The 20,317-nt window shown below is 40.1% G+C and overlaps 2 protein-coding genes across 2 annotated transcripts in view; one reads left to right on the forward strand and one right to left on the reverse strand.

Annotated features, from left to right (window-relative positions):
- LOC136838187 (zinc finger protein 568-like) overlaps positions 1-15,555 on the forward strand; it is a 50,478-nt gene extending 34,923 nt beyond the window's left edge. The window contains exon 2 of the mRNA XM_067103067.1: positions 6,059-15,555. Within this exon, the coding sequence (XP_066959168.1) occupies positions 7,122-8,168 (1,047 nt within the window). The 5' untranslated portion in view covers positions 6,059-7,121 and the 3' untranslated portion in view covers positions 8,169-15,555. The remainder of the gene's footprint in view (positions 1-6,058) is intronic.
- The window catches only part of LOC136838188 (zinc finger and SCAN domain-containing protein 31-like), a 298,878-nt gene that overhangs the window by 125,147 nt on the left and 153,414 nt on the right, over positions 1-20,317 (reverse strand). The window lies entirely within an intron of this gene.

Raw genomic sequence — 20,317 nt, forward strand, 5'->3', positions numbered from 1 at the left:
TGTCCTCCATACTCCAGTAGGAACCAGGCTCCTTCATTTTTTGAGAGATGGAGTGCAAAGAGAGCAGAGCAATGGATTACAAAAGTCCTGAGGGAGGGCTACTGCATCCCATTCAGGGAAAAGCCACCCTTAGTCAATATACCCATCGTATTGACTGCCTACATAGCAGGCTCAGAGAGGTAATCGGCCCTCTCGGAAGAAGCCTCATCCCTCCTCAGGAAGAGAGCAGCAGAGGTGGTCGAAGACGTCAGTTCAGAGGGATTCTACAACCTTCTCTTTCTAGTCCCCAAGTCCTCAGGAGGTTGAAGGCCTGTCCTAGACATCAGCGCCCTGAATTTTTTCATCCAGAAGATGAAATTCAGAATGGAAATGAACCAGACGGTCCCATCATCCATTCACCAGGAAGATTGGATGATTTCCATGATATGCAGGACGCTTACTTCCATGTCCCCATCCATCCGGACTCTAGGAAGTACCTCAGCTTCCTGTTCTGGAACAGAGTCTATCAGTTTCGAGCTCTGTGCTTCAGCCTCTGGACGGCTCGTGAAGTATTTACTCTGGTTCTTAACCCCCTTGTAAAGTGGCTCCATCTTATGGGAATCAATATCTCCCTTTATTTGGACTATTGGCTCCTTGGATCCCAGTCGAGGGTGAAGTGTATGGAGGACCTTCGAAAGACCCTTCTCCTAGCCCAAGACTTGGGATTGTTAATCATATGCAGAAGTCCCAGCTGACTCCGACACAGGAGATTCTCTATTTGGGAGTGATGATAAACTTTTGGAGTTTGCGGGCTTTTCCATCCCCCAAGAGAGTAGAATCCTGCTCACGGACAGTGAACGAATTTCTCTCTCTCCAAACCTGCTCAGCCATCTAGTGGATGAGTTTTCTAGGGACTATCCTCCATAGAGCAGTTTGTCACTCTGGGCAGACTCCACGTAAGAGTATTGCAATTCTTCTTGAGAGCCAGCTGGGACAGGAGATCACATCTGGACACGTTCTTTTTCCCATGACTCAAGAAATCAAGAGGGACCTGCAATGGTGGAAGTCAGAAAACAGATTGTTGGAAGGGAAGTCTCTCCTCCCTATGAGCCCAGACCTAGACTTCTACTCTGATGTATCGGACCTAGGTAGAGGAGCCCTTCTAGGGGACAAGGAAGTTTCTAGGACATGGTCCCTGGAACAAAGAAGTTGGCATATCAGTGTCAAGGGGTTGAAGGTGATTAATTTCGGGGTACAGTTCTTTGCATCGGAAGTTTGCAACAGGACAGTGGCCAGTACTCTCAGGCAACACCACTGCCCTTTCTTATACCAAGAAACAAGGAGAGATTCACTCATTCTCCCTCTGCAAGGCAGTGAGGGCCCTTCTCCTCTGGGCAGACCAGAACCAGACCAAGATATTGACTCATTTTATTTGAGGAGGATTGAATGTATTAGTGGACGAACTATATAAGCCGCCAAAGACAGGTCCTTCCCACAGAATGGACGCTGGATCCACTGGTTTGCTTAGGCTTATGGAAACTGTGGGGAAAGCCATTCCTGGACCTCTTTGCAGCCTCCAGGAATTATCGCCTTGTGTTGTCCTGTTCACCAGCCCCGCACCCTCTGGCATGGACAACGGACTCCATGCTTCAGGACTGGTCAAACAAGGACCTTTATGCATTCCCACCATTCAGCATGGTGAGGGAAGTTATAAACAAATTTCAGTCCCACCAAAGCGTAAGAATGGCTTCAGTAACCCCATTTTGGCTTCTGAAGGAGTGGTTCCCAGATCTCCTTGGACTGCTGGTGGACTTCCTGAGGCTACTCCCTCAAAAGCCAAATCTACTCAGACAGCCTCACTTCAGACGCTTCCATCGAGGACTGTCCACTCTGGCGCTGACAGGATACAGACTGTCAGGAAGCTCGTTAGAGCGAGAAGGTTTCCAAAAGCAGCTGCAGAAGCTATTGCTAGGTGTAGACGCCAATCCTCAAGCAGAGTCTACCAAGCCAAGTAGACAGTCTTCCGCGCTTGGTGTAGAAGACGCAACATCTCGTTTTCTCAGACATCTATAGCAGAGATAACTGACTTTCTGATATATTTGAGGTCCTCTAGAAGTCTCTCTTCCTCTGCCATCAGGGGTTACAGGGCCATGCTGGGCTCCATTTTTTGCCACGGGGGTGTAGATCTATCCACAAACCAGGATCTGTCCAATCTCACTAAATCATTCAAAACATCCAAACAGACGGTGGTAGAGGCAGTATCTTGAAACTTGCACATGGTTCTGAAATGGATCTCTAGTTCCTGTTTCGAGCCCCTTCGTTCAATAATGTTAAGGGATCTAAGAAGGCCCTTTTTCTTGTGGCCCTAGCAACTGCTAAGCGAGTTATTGAGCTGCATGCCATTGATAGGAGGATTGGCTTCTCCCAAAGGAACGCAGTCTGTTCCTTTACCCTCAGGCCTTTAGCTAAGAATGAGACCCCGTCTAAGCCCTGGCCTTGTTCATTACCATTAAGAACTTAGTGGATATATTGGACCCAGAAGAAGAAGAGAGAGTTTTCTGTCCGGCGAGGGCATTCAGATGTTATTTACACGGGACTGAGAAAATCCGTGGACCTTCGAGTAACCTGTGTTGCTCAGTTAAAAATCCTTCTTGTCCCCTTTCTAAGAATGCCTTGGCATTTTTTCTAAGAGACCTTACTTTGGAAGAGCATTCCCATATTGGAGAGGACGTCTTGCCTTCCGTTAAGGTAAAAGCTCTCAGAATCAGAGCGGCTGCCACCTCGTTAGCTTTTGAGCACACCTTATCACTCTCTTCCGTTCTTTAATCGACATTTTGGAGGTGCAAGTCGATCTTTGCAACTCATCACTTGTGTGAAGTGGAAACGGTGTATGAAAATTGCAGCACCCTGGGTCCGTTGTCAGTGGCTGGCATGGTTTTTGGGGGAAAGAAGCATAGGAAGCATCCCTTCCATCCTTTTTCTCTTCGCCTCGATTTGGGTGTCGAGTCTTAGGGGAGGCGGGGGTTACCATATACCTGGTGTACCCATCAGATTTTTAGTGGGTGGCTGATGGTTTTTATTATGTGGTGTAAGTGACAGCAGCATTGTTTGTCGGGTTGTTTTATTGTGTCACTGCATCCAGGGCGGGGGCAACTATTGATGCTTTGCTAGCCATCAGAATTGTCCTTTGCTGCCAAGCTCCCACTAGAGTAGAGGCGCTCCACGGCTATACCGCCACACTGTACAGGGTAAGGTGAGCACCAACCAAAGCAGTATCTACCTCCAGTAGCTTTCTTACCAGGTAAGGAAACAACAGGCATTTATACGCATTGTATAAATGCTTGTGTAGAATCCGGTGAACGCAGCTGCTGCAGACCACAGCAGCTGTACCGAATTGTCAAATCTCCTGCTCTCTGGGGGACCAGTATTTAACCTTTTAGGATCCCGAAGATCAACAGGAGGGGAGCCTGTGTCTTGACTAGTGGGTAGCTAAAATCATCTCTTCAAGCCTCAGTTTCTTTATTCTCAACTTCTTATAAAGCTTCAGTGACTTTCAGAGACATTTGTTACATCAGTTTATTGTACAAAAAAAGAATACATACTTAGCTCTACAACCAATAGATCCACATTAAAAAAATTGTTTCATTTACACACAAATCATACTCAAATATGGCATCCCCACATGGGCTATCAGCAATCATAACAGGCGCTAGGACAGCACTGCCCAAACATCTAAAACGCAAAATAATTCCAATAGGAAACAAGCCTACAATGCAAAACAATGACCAAAATTTCTGACAAAATGAAATTGCTACGATCAAGGTCAAATGCTACATGAATTACATTTCACGTAAACAAACACCTCAAACCCAGCTCACCTCTGTAGCCTCACAAAGGGCAGAAACATTCAATCAAAGTGTTAGCCTAAACAGCACCGCCACTGGCCTCACCAAGTTCAGAATGTTGCTAATTAACAGTGTACTGAGGCCCAAGGCACACACTGTAGATTCACTTCACTGCATTGGTTGATAGTTCCAAATTCACAGGACACTACCAAAGTCCTTTCCAAACACAGGTCTGTTTACAATCAGCGACATAAAACAATCCTCCTTGCAGGGGGCTGGTGGCAACAGACATGGAACTGTTCTCAACGCCCATGACGGGGTCCAGTTCACGGCTTCCTAGCATCTTAAACTCAACAATCGTGCAACCAACAACAGTGCAAACTTCACACACACACGCACGCACACGCACAACAAATTCCACAAATCACACACAAGCGATCAAACTCATTTGTACAACAACACAACAAAACGACAAAAAAATCAAATAAATGTTTCAAGTCTGCTATGCATGGAAATTCCCTGTACATCAGACCACAAGCCAAACACAAATACCATGTAATTTATGATACAAATTCATTGTGATAAGTTTATATTAAAAAATGATATTTGAATAAGGCACCTTTGCAACAGCTATTTCGTAACATTCAGTGTCTTTGATTTATATTTCTCCTTATCTGAATATATATCTTAGTTACGGTTTCAAAGTGATATTCTTGAAATTCTTGTCAAATTAGAAAATGAGAAACTTATTGTTAAATGACAAACTTACCAATTTTTCTGTCATTACTAAATTTTGCTAGTAATTTACTTCCAAATGATTACAAGTAACTTAAGTAAGTTGGAGGGACCTGCGCAGGATCTTACAGCTTGGAACTTTTCTATTCTCAGTTCATTACCATTACTAATGTTTTGGGGTAGAAGAGTATGTCCATGTATCCCCCAGTAATTACAGAATCGGAGCCCTCCCTCCTCCCCTTATAGGAAATCAGACATTTTTGTAAAAAATGAAACTTTTTATGCTGAGTTGTTCCTCTAATTTCCAAAATGGGTGGGGCCTCCCTCCCCTCACATGGACATCAGGGCAAAAAAAAGAAACTGCTGAGTTGTTCAAATTTCCCAAAAGTTAAGCTGCCAAAGCAGTGCTACTGCAAATTTCGAAAATTAAGCTGCTGTGCAAGTTGAAACTATAGTTGTGTAATTTCTTGGTAAGGATATATAAAACTTTATTTTATCATAAAAATGTCATGTTTTCCACCCTTGCAACATTGAAACCAAAAGGCTTTTTATTGTATTCATTTTTATGTACGTATACATTCATGTATATTATGGTGGGCTGGAGTTAAATGTGGATATTGCCAAGTCACAAACAGTGCATATGCAGGTACAGTAATTGAGGAAATACTGTAATATGAAATTTTCATAGGCATACAAAGCAAAACATATGATATCTCCCATCTCAACCAGCCCTCTTTGTTCATCAGACCAAAAGAAGCAGAAGTGCTTGGTGATGTCATGTGAGTGAGGGGAATTCCCTTACTCACTCTTCTTAACCACCAGTTAACCCATTTCCAACTTGCACTGAAAGATACTCCTTCATAGAAAGCTCTGGTTTGTAGGACTCTGAAAACAATTGGTCATATTTGAGAAATGTAGCAGCATCTACCTTCCAAGACTGCATCAGTGTTGCTGGTCTTAACAGCTACTCATGTATTGTATCTGCAGTAACAATCAGTGAAACTAATTTGAAAATTTTCATCTTGTGAAATTACTACTCAATTCATTTTTTCTTCTTATTGTCTACCACATCTGTGGCTAATCTGGTGTTGTGTATAACTGGATCTTATATAATTAGGCATTTAAAGTATACTGTATACCCTTCCTGCTGTTACCCCACAAAATTCTTATGCTGGTCTCATGCATTTTCTATTCCTGGCCTTTGATTTGTTAATAAGGATATGTTTATAAGTAATGCTGTAACGTCAAACAAAGAAGGTTTACAGATGTGAGAGGGTGGGAGTCAGTATTAACTGTTAATCCAAGGTTGTATTGTTGCCTCAGGAATGTTTTGAGTCTGTCTGGACAACATTTGGTTAGATTGTATTAATATTTGGATAGCACTGTCAAATGCACACCTAGTTAATTGGCCTGAGACCTTTTTAGGAACCTGAAATAAATTTATTTTGCTTTGGTTCTGGCATTATGTTCCCTAACTGAGTTGCATTCTTTGATTTCAGATTCTCCCTCAGAAGAACCTTCCTTCCTTCCTTCGTCAGTTTTGAGCAGCATCAAGATTTTGGAATGTTTGTGTGTTTGATGGTACTACATGTAACATTACCATTAGCAGCTCTTAAAGTGTAACAGAAAAAGTGAATTATTGTACTCCTAATTTACAAATTACAACAACAACAAATAAAATCTGTTCTGAATATTATTCATACATCAGCAGTGAAATCTGGTTGTAGACCTTCAAGATATTGTAGTACTTAATTTATAACAGATTTATTGGATAATCATTTGTAAGCAGTTTTGTGTTAAGAGTCATCAGTTGAATATATTGTCATTATAGAACAGGGCAGGACAAAAGGCAAAAATGAATCCAGAACATTCTCTAGAATTACCTTTGAAAAGTGAAACTGAAGGTGCATTATCACACCCTTCCATAAATGAAGAAAACAGCAAAATGGCTGCCTTTAGTGAAACCAGTAATGATGACTCTTTGTCTCTGGATCCATTGATGGACATCAAAATAGAGCCAGAGGTATTCTGTGAGTCTAATGAAGATGATGAATATTCTTATGAAATGAATTCAGTAGTGAATGAAAAAGATTCACTAATTTGCAAAAAAGAAAAACAAGAAAAACAAGAAAGAATGCAGATAGCCTTTCAGATCCACTGACTAGAGATAGCATTTTACAAGAAAATTAGTCTTAGTCATATCCAAATCCTGACCATTCATGAGGGAATGTGGGAAAGCATTTTCCCAGAAACAAGCTCTTATAGTTCATATAGATTGCATACTGGAAGAAGCCATAATGTGGGAAAGCATTTTCCCAAAACAAATCTTACAGTTCATATGAGAATGCATATTCAAAGAAACCATTCATGTGCAAGGAATGTGGGAAAGCATTTTCCCAGAAACAAGCTCTTCTAGTTCATATGAGAATGCATACTGGAGAGAAGCCATTTATGTGCAAGGAATGTGGGAAAGCATTTTCCATAAACAAACTCTTCTAGTTCATATGAGAATGCCAGGCCATTCAAAGGTCATTTTCCAGGAAACCAGGCCTTAAAGGTCATATGAGAATACATACTGGAGAGAAGCCATTCATGTGCAAGGAATGTGGGAAAGCATTTCCCAGGAAACCAGACCTTGTAGGTCATATGAGAATGCATACTGGAGAGAAGCCATTCATGTGCAAGGAATGTGGGAAAGCATTTTCCCAGAAAACAAATCTTATAGTTCATATGAGAATGCATATTGGAGAGAAACCATTCATGTGCAAGGAATGTGGGAAAGCATTTTCCCAGAAACAAGCTCTTATAGTTCATATGAGAATGCATACTGGAGAGAAGCCATTTGTGTGCAAGGAATGTGGGAAAGCATTTTCCCAGAAACAAGCTCTTATAGTTCATATGAGAATACATACTGGAGAGAAGCCATTCATGTGCAAGGAATGTGGGAAAGCATTTTCCCAGAAAGAAGCTCTCATAGTTCATATGAGAATGCATACTGGACAGAAGCCATTCATGTGTGAGGAATGTGGAAAAGCGTTTTCCATGAAATCACATCTTACACGTCATATGAAAATGCATACTGGACAGAAGCCATTCATGTGTGAGGAATGTGGGAAAGCATTTTCTGAGAAACATCATCTTACACGTCATATGAGAATTCATACTGGAGAAAAGCCATTGATATGCAATGAATGCGGGAAAGCATTTTCCAGGAAACCAGATCTTACAGTTCATATGAGAATTCACACTTGTGAGAAGCCATTCATGTGCAAGGAATGTGGGAAAGCATTTTCCAGTAAATCAGGTCTTATACATCATATGAGAATTCATACTGGAGAAAAGCCATTCGTGTGCAAGGAATGTGGGAAAGCATTTTCTAGGAAACCAGATCTTATAATGCATATGAGAGTTCACACTGGAGAGAAGCCATTCGTGTGCAAGGAATGTGGGAAAGCATTTTCCAGGAAACATTTTCTTATGAAACATATGCAAAATCATACTGGAGAGAAACCATTCATGTGTGAGGAATGTGGGAAAGCATTTTCCAAGAAACATCATCTTACAAATCATATGAGAATTTGTACTGGACAGAAGCCATTCATGTGCTAGGAATGTGAGGAAGCATTTTCCAGGAAAGCAGGTCTTACAGTTCATATGAGAATTCATAGTGGAGTTTAGTCATTCATGTGCAAGGAATGTGAGAAAGCATTCCCAGGAAACGTATTCTTACAAATCATATGAGAATTCATACAGGAAGGAAGCCATTCATGTGCAAGGAATGCTGGTAAGCATTTTTTCATTAAATTGCCCTTACAAGCCATACGAGAATTCTTACTGGAAAGCATTTTCCAGGAAACATCATCTTACAAGACATAGGTAAGCCGTACTGGAGCAAAGCCTTTTATGTCCAAGGAAATATGGGAAGGCTTTTCCCACTAAAATTACTCTTACAGGACACATGAATTCATACTTGAAAGAAGCCATTCATGTACAAGAATGTGGGAAAGCATGTTCCAGGAAATATCTTATAATTCCTATGAGAATTCATACTATGAAGTAACCATTTACAGTAAACCCTCAATTATCTGCTGTAATATATCTAAGGGTCTTGTGGAGATTGGAAGTTTGTGGAAATGGTAAAAAAACACTTCATGGATGTAAAATGTCAATTATTTGGAATGAATCTTACCTTCTGTTAAAGTTAGCTTATATCTTCGCACCATTAGGTGCAATCAGCATAAAGAATAAAAAAAAAAAAGAAGATAATGCCTGGCTAACCCGCTAGGACTGTCCCTGTAATCACCTGCTTCCCATTAGGTGATGCTGGAATGTTTACGTTCTTGTCAGAATTCTTCATGCATTATGTCATCTACAACAAACAGATGAAAGCCTTAGGCTGCATAGAAAAGAGTTTATGGAAACCGAATGTTTTATATTAAGTGACTTACCAGGCAGTTACATAGCTAACAGCTTCCTACCATGGCAGATCAAAAATTCAAATTTTGTGGTGGCTAGTGTAGGTGACAGGGTCTCGCCCACTGTTAGGACTGACAGGCACAACTCAGCGGGAAACATCAGTTCATTTTCTGCTGGCTCCTGAGTAACATTGGTTTTTTGGGTAGTACCTTGCGTCATTTGTTGGATTGTTTTCCTGTGTTTGGTGACGTATTCAGATTTTGTGTGGCCTTTTTTGCAATTAGTGAATCGTTTGGCTTATTTTGTAATTTTCACTATTTTTCCATGTCAGATTCTAGTTCCTTTAGTGTTCGGTTCTGTGCCGAGGGATGTAAAACTAGATTATGTAAGATTATGTATCTAAATGTATTAAATGTAGGGAACAAGATTGTAATGGGAGATTACTTATCAGGAATGTCAGGATTGGGATTCTCAGCAGTGGAAGGTGTATTGTTCCAATTCCGATAGGCTTGATAAAGGCAGGAAGAGGAAGGCTGCTCTTTGAGCGGAGCATAGAGCAAGCTTAGAGGCTACTTCTTTGCTTTCAGTGGATAAGGGTAGTGCTGTTTCTTCCCCACTTATCCCTTCTGTTTCTCCAATTTTGAGTCCTACCGATTTACCACATACTCCTTTACCATCTTCCCATGCTTCTGATTCCAACACCATCGCCAGTCTCGAGTCTGGGGTCGATAAGAAGTTAGAGTTTTTGGCCAATACAGTCATGAATCTTGGTTTATCTTTTAAGGCTCTTGTTGACAGAGCTTCTGTTCCAGGTGTTTGTGCTAGGAAAGTGCAAAGTGAGAGTGCTGTGTTTTCTGAGGAGGCAGCTATCTGTCCTACCAGTGCTCCTAGACGAAGGTCCGTGTCCTGCTCCCCTGCACCGGGGAGAAGACATACCTGAGGTCGAAGGGAGGCTGGTAGGGTTTGCCCACAGGCAGTCGTCCCCAACATTGAGCCTGTAGTACATTCTAAGGTGTCGACTGAGCACCACTGGAAAGGTGTCTCGTTCAGTGGGCACCATATGTCTGATTCAGAAGATTCGTCGTCGGATGGAAGGCGTCGTCAACGTCACCCTTCTGTTTCTCATCCTTTGAAGAGGCATTCTGGGGCTGCGGACTGCTTTCCTCCTCCCATTAAGAGACTTAAGGAAGTCAGCGTTAGTCCCCAATCTTCTTGCAGTTTTGCTGATCTGCCTCCTTTGTCATCTCAGGTTCAACAAGCAGCCTGGGATAGTCCAGAGTCTCTTGGGAACAAAGTTCGCTTGATCTTGTCTCCTAAGCACTCTTGTAATAAGAGCGTAGTTCTTCGTTGGGCGAGCGGGTTCCGTTCTTAGCTACTGCTCTGTTGGCCGCGAGTTTGAATCTCCGACCAGCCAATGAAGAATAAGAGGAATTTATTTCTGGTGATAGAAATTCATTTCTCGCTATAATGTGGTTCGGATTCCACAATAAGCAGTAGGTCTCGTTGCTAGGTAACCAATTGGTTCCTAGCCACGTAAAATAAGTCTAATTCTTCGGGGCAGCCCTAGGAGAGCTGTTAATCAGCTCAGTGGTCTGGTTAAACTAAGATATACTTTTTGTAATAAGCGCTCGCCACCTTAGCCCAAGCACTCTTGTGCTCCTGAGCGCCTGCCTTTTCCCGAGCACCTGCTCAGTCTCAGGTGCCTGCGCCTGCTCGTTTGGCACCAACTTCGGACCATTTGACTCCTGCTCCTTCTAAGCGCCCGACGCCATCGCTGCCTCTTTTGTCGACTCAATAGGATTCTTTGGGTCCGATTAAGCGTCAGTTGGAGGATTTGATGACTTTCTTAAAGAAGACGACGAGTCCTATGTCCGAGGATTTAGTTCTCTCTCCTGTTTCGTCAGAGGAGGAAGAAGCGGACCATGATTCGGCACCTGCCTCGGCTTATTTGAGTCTCCTCAGGTTCCTGTTATTGAACTTCCCAGACTTCTTCCAGCCTGCTCCTCCAGACTACCCTGAAGAAGCATGCCTCTGACGCTTGCCTTTCTAAACTTGTCCTCTCCTCTTCTTTGCAGAAAGCATTGAAAGAGGTCGATAAGTGGTTGACTTTGAAGAGAGCTGCTAGCAAGGCTACTTTCGCCTTTCCCCCTTCGAAGCTTCTTAAGAGGAGGTACAGGTTTTATGCCACTGGGGAAGTGCCTTCCTTGGGAGTTTCTGCCTCCTCCCAGGGGGACTTCTCCAGCTTGTCAAGTCTTTTGAGACCTCATAGACAGAGAATCGCTCTTCAGTCTCTTGGAATTTGGATGTAGTTTTAAAGTGGCTCGTGAGCTCCTCTTTTGAACCTCTTCATTCTGCCTCCTTTAAGTCCCTCACTCAGAAGACCTTCTTTTTTGTAGCGCTGGCTACAGCGAGGTGAGTAAACGAACTCCAAGCAATGGATAAGAAAGTTGGTTTTGCGCAAGGAGGCCTAGTTTACTCTTTTTCGCTTAATTTCCTCTCTCAGAAAGATGACGTTTCTCGCCCCTGGCCCTGCTTGTTTATTATTAAGAGCTTGGGGAACATTTCTTGGGCTGGAAGAAGAGGAGAGACTTCTTTGCCCTTGGGGGCCCTGTGGCTTTACATCCGCAGGACTGAGAAGATCTGGGGTTCCTCTGGTGTTTGGTTTAAAACCCATCTCGTCCGCTCTCCTTTTTCCTATGGAGCCCTACCTCAGAAGCGCATTCTCAGATTCAAGAGGACGCCTTCCCGATTGTGAGGGTAAAGGCTCATGAGGTTCAAGCCATCGCCACTTCTCTTGCGTTCTGTCATAATGTGTCGTTGTCTTTCATTCTCCAGTCGACTTTTTGGAGATCGTAATCTGTTAGCTTTGCGCTGCCTGAAAGACTTGGAAGCAGTTTTTGATAACTGTAGTATGTTCGGGCCTTTATCCCTGGCTGGATCTGTCCCTCTACTGTCTCCTCGCCTTGGTTTTTATAGATGTTGAGTTGTTGGGAAGCCTGGGGGTACAAGCGTACCTGAAGTACCCACTAGAATTTTTATGGTTGGGATGTTGGTTGTCTAGTTTTTTGGTGTAGGCGACCCTGTTGTTTTTTACTGTGGTCATGCCCAAGGGCAAGGGCACCTCCTTTTGTCTTTGTCAGCCGTCATTGTACCTTCACAGCTGCAAAGTACCCACTGAAGTTGGGGCAACCCTGGCCAATATGCCATGCCCTCTACAGGTTAAGATGAGCGCCAAGCAGAGGCAGTATTTACCTGTAGCAGCTCTCTTACCAGGTAAGGTACAACAAGCATTGTCTCAATGCTAGCAAACTTTCTAGTTCAGAGTCATTACCCTTTTAATGTTTTGGATTAGTTTATGTCCATCTAACCAGGCTCCTCTCAGTGTGGGGTCAGCTATGTAATTGCTTGATAAGTCACTTATATAAAAATGACATTTTTATAATAAAATAAAGTTTTATATATATTGTACTTACAAGCAATTACATAACAGGAGCCCTCCCTCCTTCCCCACAGATGGACATTTTAGCTCAAACGAATTGCTGTTTCCTGCTGAGTTGTACCTGTCAGTCCCAATAGCGGGTGGGACCCTGCCGTCATTGCCGATATTCCAGGGTATGCCACCTTCTCTGGCGATTTTTCGGCTCGCAGTCATCGTCCGTAGATTGCCGTTTTCTACTGTCTTAGTTCCTCCGTTTAGACTCTAGGGATTTCAACCGTGATTTGGGTGATTCTTCTTCAGTACTTAAGCAGTGCGTAGCTCACGTTGTTGCATTTTCACTTCTTTTGCCCAAGATGAATCCATTAACTGGTGCTCTTTAGTTACTTCTACCTCGTCTCCTGTTAAGACGAGTAAGAAGTTAACACTAATTATGGTAAGGTGCCTTTTCATGGAAGTAGAGCCTGTGGGAAATGGATGAACAGTCGAAAGAGAAAGCTAGGAAACTGTTTAGTGTTAAATAGCTGTGCTCGTAACAAACAGTATAGTGTATTTGCAACTGTGTTTGTGGGGTGAGCTCTTGGGAACCAACCATCCTAGGTGATGTGCCAGCATGTTGGTGGCTTAATGTGAACAACAGAGGTGATCTCGGAATTGTATCCTTTAATGCTGGGTCTTGGATGCTACTGCATCCGTTTCCAGTTTTTGAAGCTGCATAGAGCTGAGTTAGGACTTGCATACGATATAAGTTTTTTCACCTTCCTCAGTTCAACTTGCAAGTTTCAAGTTCTTGGAGCAAGGAAGCAAAGACTCCTCTAATAGGTAAGGTACTTTGGTCTAATGGTGAGGCGGAAATACCTTTGAATTCTGCATTTTGTTCTTAGCACTACAGCTCGATTACTGCAAGAGTAATACATATGTTTAATGGCCCTATCCAGTTTCTGAAGTGTCTGGCAGAGCGTCTGGAAGAACCTTGGGTAGTGATGGTTCTCAGGGAAGGATACGCTGTACCTTTTCTACCCCTATCAACTTCTGATATCCTTCTCCCCACACGGAGAAGTTGAGAGTTGGGAGGGTAAATTGGACAGTTGTTATGCAAGGAGGCCATGGAGCCGTGGGCATTTCCAGCCTCAACCAGTTCTCTTGGTTGAACATTGTTTCTCTGGCCACACTAACCCACCATCCTCATTCAGTGTGGTAGTCAGCTAACTTTAACAGTTTTAAGATTCATTCCAAATAATTATAATTTTCGTGATAAAATTAATTATTTGGATACTTACCTACTGTTAAAGAGGAAACCCACCCAGCCTCCCCATACCTTAGTGGGTGGTCATGAAGAGTTTTGACAAGAATGGAACATTCCAACGCCACCTGGTAGGAGACAGGTGATCACAGAGACAGTCCTATTTGGTTAGCCAAGTGTTATTATTTTTATTGTTTTGTATGCCGATTGAACCTAATTACAGTATTTCAGTACTGTGCACAAAATGAAAACCAAACTTTACAATACTCTTTACTGAATAAATGTATAAAAAAATTACATTGAAATCTCTCTCTCTCTCTCTCTCTCTCTCTCTCTCTCTCTCTCTCTCTCTCTCTCTCTCTCTCTCTCTCTCTCTCTCTCTCTCTCTCTCTCTCTTGCCTGTTCGCATTGCTGGAACTGTTTACTTGGGTCAAACCTGGAAAATCTTTTTTTTTTTTTTTTTTTATGAAGATTAACCCTACAGGAGAAAGAGCAATGTGCAAATGCACATCATGATGATACATACATGTATGTATATGCACATGTATACACATATATGTAAGTCAACACATGCTTATTTTGATATTGAAAGTAGCTACTATTTTGTGCTGCATTTTGTTACCTCCACATTAAAAATCTAATAAACATTTCACTCAAATCTTATTAACCCTTAAGGGACAGGTTAAATATATACACATTAAGCACACCCCCAGAGGGGGCAAATTTTTTGGCTGGCCAATTTACGAAAAAACACATCAGTGGAAAGAGGAAAATATACAAAAATTCAAAAAATTTTATGTGGCATAAAAAATTTACACCTTCCAAAACATACTTTGCGATATGATTTCAGTATATTTAGTAAAGATTTTAGTCATATATATTCTTACACCAAGTATTTATTTTGAATATAAAAGTTTAATATATACTTATTTTTTGTTGGTTCTATCTAATATCATTCTTCATTTTTTACGTTCATATTGTAACACTGAATTTTACTGGTATATCATCAGTCACCTACTCATTATCAATCATATCATTAATTTATATATTTCACCTTCATTACGGCGCTGAATAATGCTGATGGGTTCCGGCGCTTCGTCTTCTTCAAGACCTAAATTTCATAATCAATCATATATTATTTCTTGAAACAACTTTTAAATATGTATTGCACCATATTTCCTGAAAGCACTGATTGATGCAATGATATTCATTATATTCCATTAAAGGGTGTTAACCTTGTCACATACTGTACATTGAGTTCTTAGCCTGAATGTGAGCAATTTATAGAAACAAGGTGACACAGGCAGAGTTCTCTAAGATATGGAAATCAATCCTTGAGTGCTGGCAAAAGTGAGAGAGAGACGCAAGACTGCAATTGGCATTACCTTTGAAGGCTAAAAAGAAAGATTTACACTTCACATTTGTCTAAATTGATAACAAGAGCTTTATAATCTGCAGAGTGAAGAGAGAGAGAGAGAGAGACTTAAAGGTATCATGTACTGTAGTTTTTAAGTGGTTACAACTGAATGAGCAGCAAACAAGATCTAAGGGCAACACTTAATCATTTTGTTTTCTCTTTGACTTATATAGGTATGAAGAAACTGTTGCCCCCAACACATTCTAATTTAATGGTTAGGACTGAATGAAAAGTGAACAAGAACTAAAGCAATACGTAGTCTTTTGTTTGTGTTGTGTGGACAGGCAATACCTTTAAGTACTTTACTTTGCAATTAAATTTACATTGTAAAAGGTTCAGTTGAATTGTTGATTACATGTAAATTACTCTCGTGCAACCAATTATTATATTGATATTGTAGTATATGGTTACTACCTTTCTGTTACATTGTGCATGATCTTACAGTTACAAGTTAATGTCCCTTAATAAAGTGTGATTGATATAATTGTGTTTTAATGTTAAACATATTGCATTAAAGGTTTACCAAGGTTTCAACCAATGATGTACGACTGCCTAAGTTGAAGGTGATTATAAGGGGTTTTGATCAAGGAAGGATTCCTACAGGTTTGTGTCGTACCATATAAATAGCAATAAAGAATAGCCCAGAGAGAGAAAGAGAAAGACAAGCAAACACACAGTTGTGTATTGTAACTGACGCCAGTATGATGCGTAAGTGTACTGTACTTGAACACACTCACGTGCATGGTGTACATATATACGTGCAAAGACAGACAGTGATAGGTAAGAAAAGTTTTGATGCAACGTGACTGGGCAGGTTACACTGATATCTTATTCTGTAATGTGTTCTTCGAGTTTTTCAGTTCACTGGTATTTCAACTTCAGAAAAGCCCTTACTTAGTATAAAATAATTCTGTTCATAAATTTAAGTCATAAATTCATTGTACTTTTGGAGTTATCCATCGGAGGGGGAAATAGAAGAGAGCGAGAATGGGAGGACAAACGAGAGATGGGAACTTCTGTGACATAGCCATGACACTCAGCCACTCAAAAGTAATAAAAGAAATGACGTGTAATGACATTTTTGCTTTTCAGCCAATAACAGTTCTGAAAGCTCCCAAACACATGAAGCCTTGCCCAGCCCTCCCCGCTCAGCTCTCCTGGCCCTCCCACCCCATAAGCACACAGATGCAAAAGCTACTTTGCAGATGAGGGCCCTCTCCACAAAGCAACCCCCCCATAAGTGCTTGCCCCAGTCTGCCACCCTCACAATACCCCATTCTCAGTGTTTTATTTGGCTGTTAATGTTGAATTTTTCTGCCCATGAAGTGATGCCAACTATACAGAAGGCTGTCTATTTATTTTTATTTATTGAATATATATATATATATATATATATATATATATATATATATATATATATATATATATATATATATATATATATATATATATATATATATATATATATATATATATATATATATATATATATATATATATATATATATATATATATATATATATATATATATTATACATTATATATATTGGGGTACTCCAGTCCTTGCAAATGTGGATTAACGAGGGGTTATGCGCTAGGAATGTGAGAAAGAATTTACCTATAAAGATAAACTTGTGGCGCACCCACAGCACAACTTATCTAATACATATCACAAACTGGTTGAAAACAAGTTAAAACAACTGTAAGTAAATGCCAAACAATAAAATATACAGTAAAATCTGTATGACTTCCAGAGGCAATATGAGTCTTGCAGGATAGTTCAACATAATAGGAAGTCTCTGTCAACAAAAAAAAAAAAAAAAGGATTGAATGCCAGCCCTTACTAAGTACAGGTAAAACATAAATTGCCATCAAAATGACCATACACCATTACAACATAGGGTCCTTTCTTGGACATTTATTTCCTAAGTCCTCACTTAGTCCATTAACTAAAGAAACCAGTGACTGTTATGGATGTCTTGTATGTAAGCCCTTGTGACGGTACGTACAAAGTATGCATGTGTGTCTGGTATGTAAGCACTAGAGACGTTATGTAATTCCTCTGCATGGGAAGTCTTGTGTTGTCAAGTAGATCAGTCGCTCTGATCTTACGACGCTGAGAATTCTTCACTTCTCTTTCAGTTTTTTATAATTTGTTTAATGTTATGTACTATGTAAGGCTTAGTGCTTGTTTTGTGTATGGAACGGTCGTTTCCTTGTTGTGGGCGCACTCCTCTCCCGGTGGTGCTTGTTTTGTTTTTTGTGTGTGTTTATAGTTTACGTCTGTTACTTTCGTTGGCAGAACGTTAGTCAAGTTTGGGTAGCCATCGAGTCAGGGTCTAGACAGCATAGCAGCATGGACTTGTTTAGTAGCAGGTAGTTGTTACCTGTTGTCTTCTGCAGTTTTTGATGATGGGAACTTCGGCCAAGTTATCGAGGGTGAGTTGGTGGCTCAGCCTTAGTCGCCAGTGGAGACAGCAGTGTGGCTGTTGCATCGACTCTGTCGTGATCATCTGTGTTTTGTGGAGATCCTTGGTAACCTTTGATTGTGATTATTATGACATCCCAATAATGGATGTTTTATTATTTTTATTATTGACTTTATATTTGCTGCTTTATTGAAAGACATTTGTTTATTACTATGGTTAATTGGTTTATATCGTGGATTGTCTGATATTATTTATTATTGTCTTTATTGACTTTATATTTGCTGTGTGTATTTCAGACTTTATTGACTTTTTGTTGATCTCCTTTATATTGTTTGTTATTTTTGCTGTGATGGTTAACTGGCCCCCTACCCGCACCACAACTTCTCGCTGCTGGGAAGAAGGGCGTTGTCTGATATGATATGAAACATACGTTGTCTAAGCGATTGTCAGGCAGGGCAATGAGACTACAGGTCTAAAAGCCAAATCAAAAGTCCTTTAAGATGGCATGTTTGTACAAAAATGGGAAAAAAGCTTTTTAAAAGAAGAAGAAGAAGAAGAAGAGGTAATGTTTATTTAAAGTAACTTTAATTTTGCTACATCTATGGTTTTTTTTGACTCACGGATTTTGTACGGTGTGTGGTATGATTTATATATTACTTTTTACCGAACTTGACTCATTTGTAAATATGTACATTACTTAATGTTAATAAACTAGTTCTAAGGTTATTTCGCTGATTTTGTTGTTCCCCTTTGTTGTCTCGGCTTCTGCCTTTAGTCTTTCCAGTCCATTCCTCTGTAACTGATGAACCGAGGTTTTGGTTCATAACATCCTATATTGCCAGTTATCATTTTTATCCTTCTATCTCTTGTATCTAGACTGTGTGAGTTGAAATAAAGAATATGGTATTATTATTACTACAGCTATTATTAAAATCTGACTTAAGGTTGATTCAACTCAAGGTGCTGCCTCAGGAACGGATCTTCGTCGTAACTTGGGGATTGCCTGTATTGTTCATGTTTCTCATGTCTAGTATCGATTACTATTTGAATTACCTCACAGCATGTGATAAGCTGAGATGCTGCTATGCTTTGTATCAAACCAATTGTATTTTTGTACACTCGCCATAAAATGTTGGCCTATCAATAAACCCTACCCTGGTCATTTTTACAACTATTTTTTACAATTTCAAGTAAATATTGAGGTAGTATCAGTGTACGGTGTACTATTTACTTATAACTACCATGAAAGTACTTTGTACTAAATAAAAACAAACAGATTTTCGTATAACCTGAGAAATCATCTTCAGGAGCTTTTCCTAGAAAGGAATAAAACTCTACATTTTTCAAAACACAGGAATATTGTCACCTAAAAATGGACTCAAAACAGGAAGTTGTTCCTATACAAACACAAACCTTCGGTATTTTAAGTGTGGAAGTACCTTCGGCCCAGCTGTTTAACTTTAAACAAGGTGGTTAAGGTAGTTAACTACTGACAGTAGGGTGGGAGTCCTACCCACCCAGTCGGTGCCACTCACTTTACCTTCAGCTGCTGACAGAGAGAGAGAGAGAGAGAGAGAGAGGTGTTACTTCTGCATGCATGCCCTGTGACTACCCTCTGTTTTTTAATTGTTGTTCTTTGTGATATACAGTAATTTCTCGATCTTACATGATTCGAGTTGCGCAAATTCGCGGACATGCGAACTTTTCATTGGAACCTAATTAATTGTCATATGCGATTTTTCACAGACACATTTGCGAATCCTTGAGAAACCTGCAAAAGTGTTTGTTTACATTTTTCTGTAATTTATAAGTTTTCAAGCTTTGATATGTAAATTAGATAACATTAAATAATAAAGATAATAAATCTCTCTCTCTCTCTTACTGAGATTGGTTACATGTATACGTTTATTTGTTTTGTATGATAAATAAATTACTTAAGTGCTAATTTTCAAATGTTAATAAGGTTAATAAGATTATTAAATAATATTAATAAGACTGTAATTACAAAATTTATACATTTCTATAGTAAACTATGTGATATTTTAAACAAACAAATATCATTTCCCGATCTTTTTTGAAACCTTTGAAGAGAGGGCTGAGGGCAAAGCTGTCGGATATGTCAGTCGTTGCCCACAGCATGTCAAAGGCGGTCTTATGGGCACAAGACCTGGAAATGACAACTTTATGACCTCACCTTGCCGTAGATTCACCTGCTAGAGAGTGGCCTTATGTCTGACCTCTGACAGAGAATTTAATGTAAATCTTTATGGTCCTCTTTTTGAGATTCTCTCCTCATTGCAGGGTTGTGTTCCAGAACAAAATTTCTCTCTCTCTCTCTCTCTCTCTCTTTCATATGACGTCATAGGTCTTGTTTACACATTGGTAATGACGTAAATTCCTGTGTAAACAATGTACAATATATTAAGGAAATAAAAACCACTAAATAACTACATGCTCTTTTATTTAAACCCACAGAATCAGTACAAGTTTGGAGGTTAGATACTCGTAGCAACAGAGTTTCAAAAGATATATATTTTTTTCACCACCCTGGGTCCAGCATTACAATACCCCGAAAGAAAGAGAGAGAGAGAGAGAGAGAAAGTGTCGCCAGCAGAAGGTATTATTATCATAAAAAGGCGGTTAAACAACTTTGACAGTTTTTTGTCAAGATGGATAAAGATCATAAAAATAAGAAGAAACAAAAAATAAATAACAGTTAAAAATAAACATATATAAAAAGATGTAGATAAAGATTAATAATAAAATAAACAGAAATAAATACAGAACAAAAAAGCTAAAATTAAAAAAATATTGAA

The sequence above is a fragment of the Macrobrachium rosenbergii genome, unplaced genomic scaffold, assembly GCF_040412425.1.
Source record: "Macrobrachium rosenbergii isolate ZJJX-2024 unplaced genomic scaffold, ASM4041242v1 171, whole genome shotgun sequence".
Taxonomy (NCBI): Eukaryota; Metazoa; Arthropoda; class Malacostraca; order Decapoda; family Palaemonidae; genus Macrobrachium; species Macrobrachium rosenbergii.